Source organism: Desmodus rotundus, chromosome 11, assembly GCF_022682495.2.
Source record: "Desmodus rotundus isolate HL8 chromosome 11, HLdesRot8A.1, whole genome shotgun sequence".
In the NCBI taxonomy this organism is placed as follows: domain Eukaryota; kingdom Metazoa; phylum Chordata; class Mammalia; order Chiroptera; family Phyllostomidae; genus Desmodus; species Desmodus rotundus.
Window position 1 is genome coordinate 67,565,040 of NC_071397.1, and position 18,964 is coordinate 67,584,003.

The following is an 18,964-nucleotide window of genomic DNA, read 5'->3' on the forward strand; positions in this document are numbered from 1 at the left end:
AGAGCAAGCAAGGGATTGAAAACCTATTTGAGGAAATAATGACCAAAACCTTCACTTCACTAGTCTGAAGGAAAATGACACATAAATTTAGGAAGTTCAGCGAGTCCCAAACAATTTGGACCCAAAGAAGCCTACACTGAGAAACATCATAATTGAACTGGCAAGACTTAAAGACAAGGAGAGAATCCTAAAAGCTGCTATGGAAAAAGCAGGTAGTTACATAATAAAGAGCACCAATTAGATTGTGTCATCTGATCGCTCAGCAGAAACATTTCAGGCCTGAAGGGAGTGTTGTGAAATATTCAAGGTGATGAAGAGAAAGGACCTAGAACCAAGGCTACCTTACCCAGCAAGGCTATCATTTAAGTTTGAAGGAGAAATAAGAAGCTTCTCAGGCAAGAAAAGCTAAAGGAGTTTGTTAATACCAAACCAGAAATGCAACAAATGTTAAAGGGTGTGCTTTAAGAAGAAGAAGAAGAAGAGGAAAAAAAAGAGGAAAATAGTCTAACAATAAAATGGCACTAAACATGTGTCTCTTAATAATAACCTTAAATGTAAATGGCATAAATGCTCCAAACAAAAACAATAGGGTAGCTGAATATATAAGAGAACAAGGCCCATGTAGATGATGCCTCCAAGAGACCCATCTCAGATCAAAAGATACACACAGACTAAAAGAGTGGAAAAAGATATTTCATGCAAGTGAAAAGGTAAAAAAAGCTAGGGTAGCAGCACTTATATCTGACAAAACAGACTTTAAAACCAAGGTTATAGTAAGAGACAAAGAAGGACACTACATAATGATAAAGGGAACAATCCAACAAGAGGACATAACCCTTGTAAACATTTACACACCCAACATAGGAGCACCTAAATAAGTGAAGCAAATGTTGATGGCATAAAGGTAGAGATCAACAGAAATACAGTAATAGTCTGTATTTACATAGTTTTAACATCCCATTGACTTCAATGGATAGATTTTCCAGACAGAAAATCAACAAGGAGACAGCAGACTTATACCACACTCTAGATCAAAAAGATTTAATTGGTATCTTCAGAGCATTTCACCCCAAAATAACAATATACATACTTTTCAGGTGTACATGGAGTATTTTCTAGGATAGAGCACATGTTAGGGCACAAAACAAGTCTCAGTAAATTTAAGAAGATTAAAATCATATCAGACATCTTCTCTGACCATAATGCTACAAAACTAGGAATCAATCACAGGAAGAACACTGAAAAACCTGCAGAGATGTAAGCTAAATAACATGTTATTTAAATAATGAATGGGTCAACAATGATATCAAGGAAGAAATCAAAAGATACCTTGAAAAAAGTGAAAATGAGGACACAATAATACAAAATCTGTGGGGCACTGGGAAAACATTGCTAAGAGGGGAATTCAGAGCATTACAGGACTATCTAAAAAAACAAGAAAAAGCTAATAACCCATCTAACTTTACACTTTAAAGGAACTTGAAAAAGAACACCAAACAAAGCCCAAAGTGAATATAAGGAAGGAAGTAATATCAGAGCAAAAAGAAAAGAAATAGAGTCTTTAAAAAAAAAGATACAAAAGATCAATGTATCCAGGAACTGGTTCTTTGAAAAGATAAACAAGATTGACAAACCTTTAACCAGACTTATCAATAAAAAAGAGGCTCCAAATAAATAAATCAGAAATGAAAGAGGAGAAATAACAACAGACACCAAAGAAATAGAAATGATTGTAAGAAAATATTATGAACAACTGTATGCCAACAAACTGGACATCCTGGATAAAATGGATAAATTCCTAGACACAAACAACTTCCAAAACTAAATCAGGAAGAATCAGAGAATCTGAATAGACAGATTACAACTTGGGAAATTGAAGCAGTAATCAAAAAAGTCCCCCAAAATAAACACTGGGTTGGATGGCTTTACAAGTAAACTGTACCAAGCATTTTGTGAAAAACAAGCACCTCTCCTTCTCAAATTATTTCAAAAAAACTCAAGAAGAGGAAGGCTTCCAAACTCATTTTATGAGGCCAGCATTATCCTAGTTCCCAAACCAGATAAAGACACTACAAAGAAGGAAAATTATAGGCCAATATCATTGATGAATATAGACACTAATAAATTTATCTTCAATAAGATAGTAGGAAACCAAATACAACAACGCATCAAAAAATTATACACCATGACCAAGTGGGATTTATTTGGGGAATGCATGATTGTTACATTTGCAAATCAATAAATGTGATTCACTAAGTAAATAAATGAAGGATAAAAACCACACAATCATATCAATAGATGCAGAAAAAGCATTTGATAAAAGCCAGCATCCATTTATGATAAAAACTCAGCAAAATGGGATTAGAGGGAACATACCTAACCATAATAAGGCCATGTGTGACTCAACTGACAAACTACATGTGTTCCCCTTAAGATTGGTAACAAGACAGGGATGACTACTTTCACTTCTCTTACTCAGCAGAGGACTGGAAGTCCTAGCCACAACAATCAGACAAGAAGAAGAAATAAAAGGCATCCAAATTGGAAAGGAAGAAGTAAAACTGTCTTTATTTGCAGATGGTGTGATACTGTAGAGAACTGCAAAGATTCCACCAAGAAACTTCTAGAACTGATAATTCAGCAAAGTAGCAGGATACAAAATTAATATCCAGAAATCAGTTGCATCTGTTTTTGCCAATAAGGAACTAACATAAAGTGAAATTAAGAAAACAATCCCATTCACAGTTGCTTCAAAAAGAATAAAATACCTAGGAATAAACCTAACCAAGGCTGTAAAAGACCTGTACTCAAAATTATAAGGCACTGAAGAAAAAAATAGAAGACACAAATAAGTGGAAGCAAATACCAAATAAATGGATAGGAAGAATTAACATCGTTAAAATGTCCATACTACCCAAAGCAATCTATAGAATCTATAGATACGATTCATAGAATTCCTACCAAGATTCCAATGACGTATTTCACAGAACTAGGACAAATATATCAGAAATTTATATGGAAACACAAAAGGCCAGGTATAGCAACTGCAATCCTGAGAAAGAAGAATTAAGTTGGAGGAATCGCACTACCTAATATCAACCTATACTATAAGGCCATAGTGATCAAAACAGCACGGTACTGGCATAAAAATGACACATGGATCAATGGAACAGAATAGAGAGCCCAGAAATAAAACCATGCCTTTGTAGTAATTAATATTGGGCAGAGGAAGCAAGCACATACAATGGGCTACAGATAGTTTATTCAATAAATGGTGCTGGGAAAATTGGTCAGATACATGTAGAAAAATAAAACTAGACCACCTTCTTACATCACAAGAATAAATTCAAAATGGATTAAAGGCTTAAATGTTAGGCCTGAAACATAAAAATTGTAGAAGAAAACAGGCAGCAAAATCTCGAACATTGCTCATAATAATACAGATATATTTCTCCAAGGAAAACCAAACAACAACAAAATGAATGAGACTATAATAAACTAAAAATTGTGCCCAGAAAAGGAAAACATCAACAAAATAAAAGTCAACCCACAGAATGAGAGAGCATATTCACTGATACATCTGATAAGGGTTAATATTCAAAATTTATAAAGAACTTTCAAAACAACACCAAAAAACCAAACCAAATTAAAAAATGGGCAAAGAACTTTAATTGACACTTCTCCAAAGAGGACATACAGATGGCCAATAGACATGAAAAGATGCTCAACATCACTAATCATCAGAGAAATGCATGAGATATCATCTACAATGAGATATCATCTCACACCTGTCAGAATAGCTATCATCAACAAATCAACAAATAGCAAATGTTGGTGAGGATGTAGAGAAAAGGGAACCCTTTTGCACTGTTGGTGGGAATGCAGACAGGTGCCATCACTGGAAAGCAGTAAGGAGAGAGCTCAAAAAAACTTAAAATGGATCTGCCTTTTGACCCAGCAATCTCACTTGTGGGAATATATCTGAAGGAACCCAAGACACTAATTTGAAAGAACATAAGCACCCCTATGTTCATAGCACTGTTATTTACGTAAGATACGTAAGTAACATATCACCAAGATATGGAAGCAGCCTAAGGGTACATCAGCAGATGAGTGGGTAAAACAACTATGGGACATTTACACAATGGAATACTACTCAGCTGTAGAAAAGAAAAAGAATTTACTTTTGTGACAGTATGGATTTACCTGAAAAACATTATGCTGAGTGAAATAAGCCAATCAGAAAGAAAAATACCATATGATTTCACTCATATGGAATCTAATAAACAGAGTGAACCAACAAGGAAAACAGAGACAGATTCAGAGAGCTAGATGATAGCTAAGGTAGGGAGAGGAAGGTAGAGGATGGAGGGATTGAGCAAAAAGGAAAAAGGACTCATGGACATGGATAACAGTGTGGTGATTGCTGGGGGGGGGGAGGGCAGTGTAAGAGGACTAAATGGCAAGGGGAAAAATACATAAAAACAAAAGGGATTGATTTTGTTAGTTTTTAAAAAGTTAGGCAATGATCTAAAAACTATTATATAGTGATTTATTAGGGGCCTATCAAGCTCCTTGAGTCAATAATTACTTGATCAATATTCTGCCTAACGTTTTATCATCTTTAAGATTTATATTACAGTACTAAAAGGAAAGTATGTGAATATTGAAAGATGAGAAATAATATTTCCAAAAAGCCTTATTTTTTTACAGATTTTATTTTTATTTATTTATTTTTAGAGAGAAGGGGAGGGAAGGAGAAAGAGAGGGAGCAAAACATCAATGTGTGGTTGGCTTATGCACACCCCCTACTGGGGACCTGGCCTACAACCCAGGCATGTGCCCTGACTGAGAATTGAACCGTCAACCCTTTGGTTCGCAGGCCAGCACTCAATCCACTAAGCCACACCAGCTACGGCGAGCCTGACATTTTAAAGCCATTGAGTTTCAAGATTCTTGTACGTACTAATATATTTAAATCTGATTTGCATTGATTTTGCTGTATCATTTTTCCTCTTAAGGCTGTGATAGATGCAAATATTTTTCCCATTTTGATTGAGATTCTTCAGAAAGCAGAGTTTCGTACCAGAAAAGAAGCAGCTTGGGCTATAACTAATGCAACATCAGGAGGCACTCCAGAACAAATAAGGTGTGATACAGATTTTAAAAAAATTTTACTGTAAATGGAACATTTACAAGTTTGAAATAATACACACTTTTTATTTGTTGATAACACCAAAATGTTATTTCTCTCCATTTAATAAGCATGTTTTGTGTGAAGTGATAGCATTTGTTATATCAGTTACATTATTTGTGTACAGCGCTTTATTTTTTTTTCATTTAAATATGGTTAACATCATTCTTGGCAGACTATGAAATCAGAAAGTAAAAATCTGAAAGAGAATAGTCTATGTCAATTTCAAATATATACTGTTATGGGCATTAAATATTTCTTAGGTCATAAAAATCATATACGTTTAACTTTATTGTATAGAAATGACTAATAAATTTGAATATTTACTTATAAAATAAAATTGAAACACACATTTGTTTTTATAATAATGCTCTCCTAATCACCGTTATCCTTACCTGTAGATTGACTCTTACTGTTATTTTTATGGTAACTTTTTCAATCCAGCCCTTTTATTGTTTGTCTTTTTTTTTTTTCTAACAACACAAATAGTGGGTAGATGGGCTTTGAAATCAGCCTGCCTTCTAATCCTGTTCCTTGAGTAGAAGTTGTGTGACCTTGACAAGGTCATTTAACCTCCCTTATCCACAGTTTATTCATTTTTTAAATGGATTCAATAATGGAGAGTACTTTAAAGTAACATCCTGACAACTAAATGCAGTTCATACATTTAAAGTGCTTAGCATGGTGACTAAACAACTTCTATGCTAAGATTAGCTGCTATTGTTATTTGTAGTAATCATAATTTTATCATCAGTATTGCTTTCTGAGTCTCTTTTCAACTTGTGCTTTTACTTTTTTTCCCTCCTGTGTAGCAAAGTTCCACTTTGCACTTCTATAAAAGCCTGACTTCCTACAGAATCTTCTTGTTCTGAGGACCCTTCCATGAAACTTAGGACTTTAAGCTTTTGAAGTGATTATTTAGGAAGTATTTTCTAATGAGTATTGTATTTCTTTCTTAATTTATAAAGATAAAGTCAGGCTACGATGTTATTTTACAATTCACAGGATTTTGAAATCTACCTATTGTGAGATTATTGTTTATTATTGCCTTTATTTGTACTATTGTCTTGCTCTTCAGATTCATATCTCCATATGTTAATGATATCTTTCTCTGCTTTTTATTTTCCATTTCACCTCTTTGCTTTAACCAATATTTTCATTTCATTTGTGTCATGAATACAAGCAGTAATAAAACAAGCTCTTTCCTTTGCTCTAGTGTGTGTTTTTTTATGCTAATGTTATTTTTATGTGCTTTGGGACCCCAAGGTTTGTGTGTGTTCACCTACAAACAGTTGTATTTTTTCAGTTTATTTTCATCATTATGTCTACTCCATATATTATTCCTTAAGTTTATTAGTATGAATCATGTATCTAAACTGAGATTATTATTTTTCTAACCATTTTCACCATTTCATGAAGTCTATATATATGGGACGAGGTCTGTTAATCTCAGATTAAGTTTTGCATGCGTACCACTAATATTGTTGCATGTCTAACGTTGCCAGTTGTGTTAAATCGTTTCAGTTATTGAGCACCAGTAGCGCATCAGGTGCTTTCACGTCTTTTATTTCCTTTAACTTCATAACTCCATGAGATAGTTATTCAGTTTGATGAGTTATAATATATGGCAAGTGAGTGCTCCAGTAAAGGTATGTACACTTTTTTTAAGGGATGGAAACTAACTTATTGAATGTCTGCTGTATTTTCACAGCAACCCTCTGAGTTTGGTACTGTTATTACCCCCATTTTAAGATGGGAAACAGGCACAGAGCAGTTAGTCAGGGTCACACATACGGAGTGAAAATAGGATTTGAAGCCATGCAGTCTGACTTCAGAGCACATGTTACTTTGTTTTGTTTTTTTACTTTTATGCCTAATGACTTTTTGCCAAGTGAACAAATCAGTTACTTAATTTACATTATAGAGAATGGAAAAAAAGAGCTAATAAGAATTAGAAAAGAACAAAGTATTGTGAAAATGATTAATTATAGTGAATGTTACTTATTAAAATTATTCACAACATGGCCTGTTTTGTTCCTGGAAGCCTTCTATGCTTCTGAAACAGAACATATGTTTCAGAACATTAGCTCTGATTATTTTTGTGGAAAATTTTCTGGAGCTCGATTAGGATGTCCCTCCCTCCTTTCCATTTCTACTTAACCCCCCATGTGACCCCTATGTGTATACATAGGCTCACCCTTAAAAACAAACAAACAAAAAAACTTCTAACCCACTTAGTGTTGACATGCCATGAAAAAATAGGCCCAAATACCAATTTGCTTGCATGCCTTGCATGTATATTTTTATAACTTTCGTAATACCATTTATTGCTAAATATGTTAAATGAGAACAATAGACTAAAAATGTTTTTAGGTTTCTATATAAGTGAATATTTAATTGTTTTTAATGTTTAAGTAGATAGGAATACTTTTTTAAATTATTTGTATAACATTTCACTGAAGAGTATTTTCATGTCATTGCTATAAACAATATTTAAGTCTTTTTCAATGTTATTTCTTTCTCCACTTTTTTTTAAATTACTCTGAAGGTATTTGGTGGCCTTAGGCTGCATTAAACCACTTTGTGACCTATTGACTGTTATGGACTCTAAAATAGTCCAAGTGGCTTTAAATGGACTTGAAAATATTTTACGTCTTGGAGAACAAGAATCTAAGCAGAATGGGATGGGTATTAATCCATACTGTGCTCTCATTGAAGAAGCATATGGTAAGCAGTCAGTTAAAAATGTATAATTACAGTAAATTGTCTTTGAAATTAAGGTATAATTGACATACAACATTACCCTGGCTTCAGGTGTGTACAGCATGACTCAGTGTTTGTATACAGTGTGAAATGATTGCCACAGTAAGTCTAGTTAACATCTGGCACTATACATGGTTATAAGAAATTGTTTTTCTTGTGATGGGAACTTTTAAGATTCACTCTCTTAACAACTTTAAAATGTACAGTGTTATTAACTATAGTTTCCATTCTGGACATTTTATTTTATGATTTACTCATTTATAACTGGAAGTTCGTGCCTTTTGGCCCCTTTCACCCGTTCCACTTACCCTCCACCCACTCACTGCCTCTGGCAACCACCTGTTCTCTGTATCTGTAACCTCGTTTTTTGTGTGTGGTTTTTTTTTCATATTCCACGTAGGTGAGAAAGTATTTATCTTTCTCCATCTGATTTATTTCACTTAGCATAACACTCATGGTCTTTTTTATTGCTGAATAATATCCCATGTATATATATATCACATTTTTTTCATTCATCCATTCATGGACGCTTAAGTTGCTTCCATGTCTTGGCCTTTGTAAATAATGCTGTACTGAACATGGGGATGCATATATCTTTTTGAGTTAGTATTTTTATTTTCTTCAGGTAAATTCCCTGAAGTGGAATTTCTGGGTCATATGGTGGTTGTGTTTTCAATGTTTTGAGCAAACTTTACACTGTTTGCCATAGTGGCTGCATCAGTTTGCATTCTTACCAACAGTGAACAGGTTTTCCCTTTTCTTCATGTCCTTACCAACACTTATCTCTTGTCTTTTTGATAAAGTCATTCTAAGGTGTGAGGTGGTATCTCACTGTGGTTTTTTGATTTGTATTTCCCTGATGATTGGTGATGTTGAGCACATTTTCGTGTACCTGGTGGACATGTACCTGTATGTCGTCGTTGGATAAATGCCTTCTCAGCTCATCCATCCATTTTTAAATTGTGGGTTTTTTTTTTATTGCTGTTAATTTTTATGAATTCTTCATATACTGTGGGTATTAACCCCTTCTTAGGTATATGATTAGCAAGTATTTTCTCCTATCCTGTAGATTGCCTTTTTATTTTGTTGATGGTTTCCTTTGTTGTGCAGAAGCTTTTTAGTTTGACGTAGTCCCGCTTGTTTATTTTTGCCTTTGTTGCATTTGCCTTTGCTGTCATATACAAAAATTCATTGCCAAGACCAATATCAAGCTTATCACCTATGTTTTCTTATGGTTTCGAGTCTTATGTTCAAGTCTTTAACCAATTTCGAGTTAGTTTTTCTGTATGGTAAAAGGTAATGATCCAGTTTCATTTTTTGCATGTGACTGTCCAGTATTCCCAGCACCATTTATTGAAGAGACTGTTCTCCCCACCCCCCATTGTGTATTGACTTATCTTGTTGTAAATTGATTTACCATATATGTGTGGGTTTATTTGGGCTCTCTGTCCAGTTCTATTGGTTTGTTTTTATGCTGGTACCATACTGTTTTGACTCTTACAGCTTTGTAATATAATTTGAAACCAGGGCTATGCTCTTTTTTATCAAGATTGCTTTGGTATTAAGGATCTTTTGGAGTTTCATACAAATTTTAGGATTGATTGTTCTATTTCTGTGGAAAGTACCTTTGGAATTTTTATATAGATTGCACTGAATTTGTAAATAGCTTTAGGTACTATGGCCATTTTAACAATATTCTTCCAATCCATGAGCCCAAAATATCTTTCCATTTATTTGTGTCTTTCAATTATTTTTATTATAGTTTTCAGTGAACAAGTCTTTCACTTCATTGGTTAAATTTATTGCTAGATTTTTTTGGATGCAATTATAAAAGGTATTATTTTTGTAATTCCTTTTTCTAATAGTTTATTAGTGTACAGAAACACAACAGATTTTTGCATATTGATTTTGTATCCTGAAACATTACTGAATTCATTGATTAGTTCTAACAGTATTTTGGTGGTATCTTTAGGATTTTCTATATAAAATATCAAGTTATATCTGCAAATAACGTATTTTTCAGACTATGAAGATGCACTTTCACCCCCCCCCCAAATTTGGGAGGAAAATGGGGGTGTGTCTTACAGTCTGAATGTAGCTTACCTGGCTCGCTGTGGCGGGGGGCGGTGGTGGAACAGGGTTTTTTTTTTCCTATTTTCCTCTAAAACCCAGGTACGTCTTATATTCCGGTGTGTCTTACAGCCTGAAAAATATGGTACTGACTATTTTGCTGGTTTTCTCAGTTGGATCCTTTTATTTCTCTTTAGTGCCTAATTGCTCTGGCTAGGACTTCTAATACTGTGTTGAATTAAAGTGGTAAGAATGGACACCCTTGGCTTGTTCTTGATCTTGAGGAAAAGCTTTCAGCTTTTCACTGTTGAGATGGTTAGCTGTGGGACTGTCATATATGGCCTTCATTATTTTGAGTTACATTTCCTCTGTACACTTTGTTGAGAGTTAGTTCTTAATTATCTTCCATAGGCAGTTGCCCCCTCCAGTTCCATAGAAATATTTTTGTGTAAAAGCAGTATATTATTTTTAAAAGTTTTTTTTTTACCCTCAATTTTATTACCATAGCAATTGCTTTTCATTATTTTATTTCTTTTTTGCTTTGTCCTTATGCACAAATACTTTATATTGATATAACTTCAGTGCATAATAGGTTTGTGTTCTTTTTAACATTTTGGAGAAGTTCTACATTTTTACCTAATTATAACTTTTAATAGCCACATAATGCTGAGTGAGTACTGCAGGTCGCTTTAGCTATGTGTGGAGTGCAGTTTTAACCATACTTTTGTGGTTGGTCATTGTTTGTTTCCACTTTCTTTACCACTTTACATATACTAAAAGAAGCATCTTTCTGAGTATATTTTTTCTGTTGAAATAATGTCTTGGTGTAAATTTTTAGGAATACCATTGCTGAATTTTAGGCACAGACTTCTGTTTAAACTTTTGGTGTGTTTTCTCATTTTGCTTTTCAAAGTCATGCTACTTGACAGTGTAACTGGCATTGTATGAATCTACTCTATAACCTCGTGTTGATTTTGCTGATTTAGCAAATATAATATGGTATCACCAAATTACCTTTATTTATCTCTTGTTTTATTTCATGTAGAAGGTAGTGTGTATTTTCCATGTATGAGTGTATTTCCTCATCTGAATTGCATGTTTATTATACTTAGTTCAATTTCTTACCTTACTTTGTAAAAATTTAAGCTAATTTTATTTTAGTTTTTTAATATGACTTTATACCTTTTTATTTTAATAAGGTAAATGATGCTCATTAATGTTTAATAAATGACTCAGTCTAATCTTTTATTCCTTCAAAATTTTACAAAGTCATGGCCCCTACAGAGATTTGATGAATTCTGTTTTATTGGCTAGATATTTCTGATTGGATTCTTAAAACATTTAACTTAACTCACATGAGTCTGTTTTAGGATAAGGCATGAATCTAAGTTGAGTTTTTCCTTTTAATGTATTTCTATTAAATACATTAAATAAATACATATATTTACTTCTGACTTAAGTCCCATTATATGGTTGATTCAAGCTTTTATTTGTGATTCTTAAACCAAGCCTGGGATATTACTTTGTCTTTATTTCACAATTATATGTCATTATTCTACATAAATGTCACTGTTCTTAAATAAAAATTTAAGAATACTTCCTTACTATAGTCATTATTTCAACTTCAAGTTATAGTAGAGTTTGGGCTATTCTATGATTATATATAGATATGACTACTTTGCTAATTCTTTCTATTCTGCAGTAATATAATTAAAGAGGATTATCTCTAATTAAATGAAAACTATTTTCAGCATCACCCAGACTTAGGTGTAGATTTTTTTTTCTTAGGTTCTATAAGGTTCTCCTATCAAAATGGGCTTTTTCATTTTCATTTATAAGTTGTACTTTTTGTAAATTATACAGTAGCTATATTGGACTTGCATTGAGTCCAATTGCTGGAGGTGGTGGGGGCTGCTGCTTGGAGGTGGGAAGAGTAGGAAAAACTAGGACAACTCTAACAGCAAAAACAATAAAGTGTATTTAAAAATAAAAATAAGTAAATAAAAACAAAGCAAAATATCAATAGCAGTAGAATGAAATATTAAATTAAAATAAAAATGTTCAAAAAACCCCAAAGTGCTTGGGCCAGTAGGGGCAAAAAGTAATAAAAAATAAAATTGAGAAACTGTAGAGGAACCAGACTTATTTGGGTAAAATCACACAGCTAAGCAAGAGTGGAGTCTGTGATCTTCTTACTCCCAGACCTGTGCTACTTTCTCTTACCAGACTGCCCCATAATTTCATTTTTGAAGTAAAAGACATCAGTGTTAGCTTACAGTATGTGCAAAAAGTAGATGAAAATAACAGTCCCATTGCCAGTGGACTGCTGGATGCTGTTGATTCATTATTTTGATTTAAATGTTGAAACTTGAATAACAGTTTTTATATATATGTTTTGAATAATAGGTCTAGATAAAATTGAATTTCTGCAAAGCCATGAAAATCAAGAAATTTACCAAAAGGCTTTTGATCTGATTGAACATTACTTCGGTGTGGAAGACGACGACCCCAGCGTTGTACCTCAGGTGGATGAAAACCAACAACAGTTTGTATTTCAGCAGCAGGAAGCACCCATGGAAGGGTTTCAACTTTAACTTTGTGGAGGAAAAAATGAATGGCTAATAAGGGTAGTTTTAGGTATCTCCTGTTTGTTACTATGTCAGTAGAAATGTTTGATGTGTTTTTATGTAGAACAGAGAAGAAAGAAGTTGATGCACTTTTAAAAGCAAAGCAAAAGTTTCCATTCAGCTGCAATCTTTCAGTATAGTTTTGATTTTTATTTTGATGTGCCTGTATTTATGTCTTTTATTGTTTCATCTATTTCTTAATCTATTTATGAATAATTAAATACATTGTGAAATTATTTATTAACTTAAGCTTGAAAAGGAGAACTTTGGTAAAGTATTACATATGGTTCTGAATTTTTTCTAGCATTCTTGGAAACTGCATATTAGCAGTACAGATATTTATAACTGTATTTTGGCAGTAAGTCTGATGGGCCCAATCTCTACTAAATCTACCTCTATCTTGAAGCAAAAACAGAACAAAAAAAGCTTCAGAAGCATGGAATAGTGTAAAAGCTGAATTAGAATGTGAAAATAATCTATTACCTTAAATTATAAATCACTGTGCTGTAGGTTATACTTTGCAAAAAAAATTATAACAAAAAATGCTATAAAATTTATTTATGAAACACAGAAGAAATATTGTACTGATAATCAATTAAAATGTGGCAATTGTGAAGAGAGAAGTCATTCTTCATGTTGAACACATTAAAATGATTACACAACATTAAATATTTATGTTTTTAACATATATAAATGCTATTATATTAGTATATTTTGTAATTTGACCAAATGTGCTACCATTTTTGAAATAGTGTTTTATAATTTTTCACTCTTTTTTTTAAAAAGCATCATTTTAAGGGATGCCATCGTGAATCTAAAGTAATGCTGCATAGCAAAAATAATACTGTAATTCTTTCTCTGATTTTTCAGAGCAGTAATTGAAAAGTTTCTTTTTCTGTTTAGTAATGAATTTAGGTACTTGAATGGCAAAATTGTCCCAAAGAAGTCACCTTGATATGTGCTAAAGTTTATTAAATACACTTAATGTTTGGACACTAAAAGATGATATTAGTGAAAATTGCTAAGAATTCTTTCATGTGGTTGAAAGGATTTTAGGTTTGTTTTTGTTTTTTTTTTTTGTAATACTCAGAGGGTCATTCTGCTGTTTGTTATCAATCAGTGCATTAAATTACATTTGTATCAGAGTGGTCAATATAATGTATGTGTTTTATGTATTAAAGGCAAAACCTCTTCAAATGGAAACTTTTAAAAAAAGTTTCAATAGGAAAACTACATATGTATTTATTTATGGATACATATATATGTGTGTGTGTGTTATTCTCACAGTAGTATACTTGGTAGAGTTTTCTAAGCAGAAACTACTGTTGACCTCTGTCTTTTCATTTATAGTTATATTCAGGTTATTTACATTTCCAATTATATAACAAATACTTATTAAAAATTAGTTTACAACTCTTTTAAGATGGAAACTAAAACACTTTTGATATGATTCATAGTCTATTCTGTAAAGAAAGATTTCATTTATGATAGCATTTATAATGTTTCCGCTGGAAATCAGAGGCGTGTTATAAGAAGAAAATGTATATATGAGTACTTTTAAATAGTATGACACTTTGTAAATTATATATCATGAAACCAAGCTTTTGGCAAGACACTAAAACCTACAGCTATAAAATACAGGTTTAACTGGTGTCCATAATGCTGACTGTATCTGCCAAACCTCTTTTATATTAAGTACAGGATTGTATCTGTGCCCTTTTTATTGTAGTAAAAATTATGAAGTTTAGTATAAAAGGTTCCTTTTGCATTATGTATGTTCAAAAGAACAGGGTGATTATATTAAAGATCAGCAAATTGATAGTGAATTTGTCAGATAAACACTTTTTTTGTGGTATAGATGATTCTAAGTAGAAGGTGACAGGGTATTCCACTCTTTCTATTCAATTGAACTTAATAATGCAGCATAATTCATAAACTAGCCAGCTGTGCCTGCTTTTGAGGACCCTGTAGTCGATTAACAAATCTCTAAGCCACGTCTTCTGAACAAATAGTTCTCACAGAAGAAAAAATAATACATAGGTTTGTGCACGCACACACACTGAATGATCTGTGAGGGGAGGATTTTTAAATTTTTGCCCATAAAATAAAAATTATATCGCTCAGTACAGATATAACCATATTTTAAGCAGTCAAATATAAAATTATATGTAATTTCGTGGATCTGTTACTTGGGTAATTAATTTTATTAGATTTGAATGCTAGGGACAATAATAGTAGGGATCAGCTATTGGCGTGGTGATTATTGAAACAAGACTAGCAAATATTTTGTTCTTAATATTTTTTTCCATATAACTACTTCCAAATGTAGTACTTAAAATGCTCCAAAATGTTTTTTTTTATTAATCTTCACTGACCACTGACTCTTGTGGGGGAAAAATGTTTTTAACTTGCTTTCCTAATATTCATTATATTTAAATCCGAGAGAAACTGTGCCAAAAAAATCAAAAATTAAAACACGTGTAACACTAATGCATCAAGAAAATACTTGAGAGTCCTTTACATTTATTTACATAAACATAGTGTTTTGTTTTGTGTGAATTTGAATTTTTTACTAGTTAATCTATGCAATGTGCTTACTTGTTTTATATTTGTAAGTAACTTTTTTATCTGTAAGTTTTACTTTGAAAGGTGTTCCTAGGACTTAATTCTTAGTGTCATTTTGTTCATTAGTAGTAGCACCAGAACAAGAAAGCAAAAAATAAAAAAAGGTAATAAAATTGCTGGCACAGAAATAGCATATTATTTGGAAACTGTAAAACCTATTTGCAGTTAAATCTTGATTTGTTTGATAAAGGACTAAAAGCAGTATTACCTTTGCCTTCATATTTTTCTTCTCTTAAGGAGCATTATGGAAAAAGTAACTATAATACAAAGTCTTAATGGATTTTTGTTGCTGTTCTAATTCAGCAATCTACCAGCTGCTTTGTGAAACTGAAATCTAAGTATTGTTAACCTTGTACTCATTTTAGTTCACAGCATTACTGTTTTATTTAATGTGACATAGGAAGCCAACATGATAGAGCTCTGAAAGGATAATGCATCTTTGAGTTCTGGTTGGGGAGTGGGATAGGGGGATTGTTGCCTAACTAAATAAACCAACACTTGAGCAGTATGCAATATTATGAAATGTTATAGCATTCTATTAAAAATAATAAAATACTATTTTACAGTTGCATTTATATATGTGTCTATTTCATTTGTTCTTACTTAGATAATATGTGTATTCCTAGCAGAGCAAAAACTGATGCCCGCATTGATTAAAATTCCATCCACTTTCTAACACCAGTAAGACTGTTGGTAGCATATCCGCTCGAAGCAATATATTGCTTATATTTTAGAATCTGTATATTTTGCTATAATAGGGAAAATGTCTAGTTTATCTACCTATCTCAAGCCTTGGCAGTTAGCGGACATTCACCTGTTTAATTGAGATCATATTTTTTTCCTGCTATTTAAAGCCATGCAATGCATTTATTTAAGGAAGAGTTTTAAACCTAATAAATAGAAATCAGAGGGTTTAACTTTCTTAATGTACTTTGGAACACAAGGTCACGCAGTAGCCAAGCCTAAGCCTTGCCAACCTAGTGTTTTTATCCTCTTTTGCCACCCTGTTTTTGCTTTGGCTGGCTTCATTTCCTTCAGTATGTGACACTTGCTAATCAGAGAGTAGTGAGAGTAATTGGATCAGTTATTTTCAGGGTACAGTGTACCTGGTCAGTGCAGGCAGTCTGCAGTTTTAGTGGCAAATGAATTACTAAAAACGTATGAAAAATACAACGTACAGGTCAATAAATAGACTTCAGTTTGCAATGGAGTTCAGTTTCCGAGAAATCCCAAAGTATACCCTTCAGTGTACACACAGGATGACCCTCCAACCGAGCCACCCGGCCAGGACTCGGATAAGTGGCCAGGATTGGAATTGCAGGGTCTTAGGGTGGTCATCTTTCTAACTTTTTGAGGAATCTCCACACTGTTTTCCAGAGTGACCGAGGATTCCCTTTTTTCCACATCCTCGCCAACACTTACTCGTTGACTTTTTAGTAACAGCCATTCTGAGCAGCCTCTGAGCAAACAATTTTTCAACACGTTGATATCAAATACGTCTTCACTCCTCACAATGGCATTGCCAGACAGGCGTGTTTATTACCGCCGAGCACACATTTATGGAGTGTCAGTACCCGCTCCACCAGCAACCTTTGGCATCCTGTCTTCTGTGAGTTCATGCCTTCCAAACCCAGGTTCCACTGTTGCAACCAAGGCTGTCTCGATCTGATTAGCCAATGGTGCCAAACGCTCACCTGTAGTTCCTGATTTGATGGCCAGCTCAACTTCATCTTTCTCACAACTGCCTTTAATCCAGGGGTGTCGAACTCATTTTCACCAGGGGCCACATCAGCCTCACGGTTGCCTTCAAAGGGCCAAATGTAATTTTAGGACTGTATAAATGTAACTACTCCTTCACTAGGGGCAAGGAGCTCTACGTTCGGCCCTTTGAAGGCAACCTTGAGGCTGATGTGGCCCCCCGTGAAAATGAGTTTGACACCCCTGCTTTAATCAAAGCCCTGGATTCTCACCAGCTTTGAGATTAAAGGTATATCAATTGTTTTCTGATACAGCCATCGACTTTACTCACTGGTGCAGCCTGGACACTAGTGTATGTCAAAGCCTAGCTGCTTGCGGGGCTTTCTACCCCATTGACCATAGGTGCTGCTGGGAACAAAGTGCATCCAAGTGCAGAAAGTCGGCCCTCGAGTCCAGCATCTATCGGCTCTCAGCCACTAATTTGCCAGATTGCTGTTGAGGGTGCACAGGCCAATTTTGTAGCTGGATGCCATGGTATTCGTTACCATGAGGATGATACCTTTTGATGTACTAAATCTTTTACCAATATGTTGTGATCCTCCATCTCTAGTAATACTCTTTTTTCTCTTAAAGTTGATTTCATTTGATACTAATATAGCTACTGTAGCAATATTTTGCTTAAGAATTATCTACTATATCTTCTCTCCATCATTTTACTTTCAACTCTGGTATTCTGTTTTAGTTGTGTCCTTTGTATGCAGAATATTATTACTTTTAATACATTCAAAGTATTTTTATATTTACTTACCAGAGTTTGGTTTATTATTCTGAGTACATCTGGATTCATTTTGATTATGCTGTTCTGTCCTATTTCTGTTGTTTTTTCCCTTTCTCTCTTCTTCTTTCCCTTTCAATTAGTCAAAAAGCAGGAAAGATTTTTAACAATCTATGCTTGTTTGAAAGTTCAAGTTTTTCTAAGTTACCTTAGGGATTTTAACATACGTGTTGAACTTAACAAAATCTCAAGTTGATATCTTCCTCTCAGTTAATACAAGAATCTTATTTCTCTACGACTTACATGCTACACATTTTTTTCTGACCCAGAAGTTAGATACTTTTAGCATACATTCAATGTTTATTTTCACCAATTTTACTTTTTTTTTCACTTGAATCTAATCATTCACTTTTCTCTCTCTCTCCATGTATACATATAAAATTTTCCTTTACTGGTTCTGTTTCTGTGGTAGAACCCTAACTGATAACAGGCACACCACCATCATCACAAAACCCTAGTTCAATCCTGTGACGGTCTAAGCTTTCTGGGATGCTGGCTTCATGTGGGTAGCCATCCTCTCAGCTTTTACAGGCCTCTTGTTTTTGTCTGTTCTCCCTATTGTGCAAACCCCTAGGATAGCCAGATGCCCACTTGGCAAATAGCAGCCAACCTTAGATTGGTTTAAACGCCTTGGATTTTTACTTTCTTATCTATAGCAAGGATCTTCCTTCTTTTCCCAACAGTTCAGCCAAGTGTTTTTAAAGATGCTCTAAAAATTAGAAGCTTTAGTTCAATACTAGATGACTTCTCTGGACATCTAATTCTCCATCTAACATGAAATGGAAACCGTCATATTTATCCTTACAAACATTTTCTTTGAGTTTTTCTCTAACATTTAGAATGTCCCAGGAGTCTTCCAGCAGGGTGCACAAGACGACTTTCAAGGAAGTATACAAAGTAAGATATTTTTAAGAGAAGTGATTTGCAGATCTTTAAACTCCAGTATATACCCTTTCCTAAACTGATTTGTCTGAGAAAAGACTGTAGTGTGCTGGTTCTTTCACCTCTTCTCTTAATCAACTTTGTACTATTGTGCCGAAAGAAAGGGCGGAAGGAAAGAGGGAAGGGAGGAAGGAAGGAAGGGAGGGAGGGAGGGAGGGAGGAAGGAAGCAAGGAAGAGGAAGAAAGAAAGGGTACTTATCATCTGTTCTG

General features: G+C 33.8%; 1 protein-coding gene across 2 annotated transcripts in view; it reads left to right on the forward strand.

Annotated features, from left to right (window-relative positions):
- The window catches only part of KPNA5 (karyopherin subunit alpha 5), a 48,245-nt gene extending 32,402 nt beyond the window's left edge, over positions 1 to 15,843 (forward strand). For both annotated transcript variants that reach the window (XM_024552150.4, XM_053914207.2), the window contains 3 exons: positions 5,022 to 5,149; positions 7,743 to 7,921; positions 12,434 to 15,843. In XM_024552150.4, the coding sequence (XP_024407918.1) occupies positions 5,022 to 5,149; positions 7,743 to 7,921; positions 12,434 to 12,621 (495 nt within the window). In that variant the 3' untranslated portion in view covers positions 12,622 to 15,843. The remainder of the gene's footprint in view (positions 1 to 5,021; positions 5,150 to 7,742; positions 7,922 to 12,433) is intronic.
- Positions 15,844 to 18,964: the final 3,121 nt, after the last annotated feature.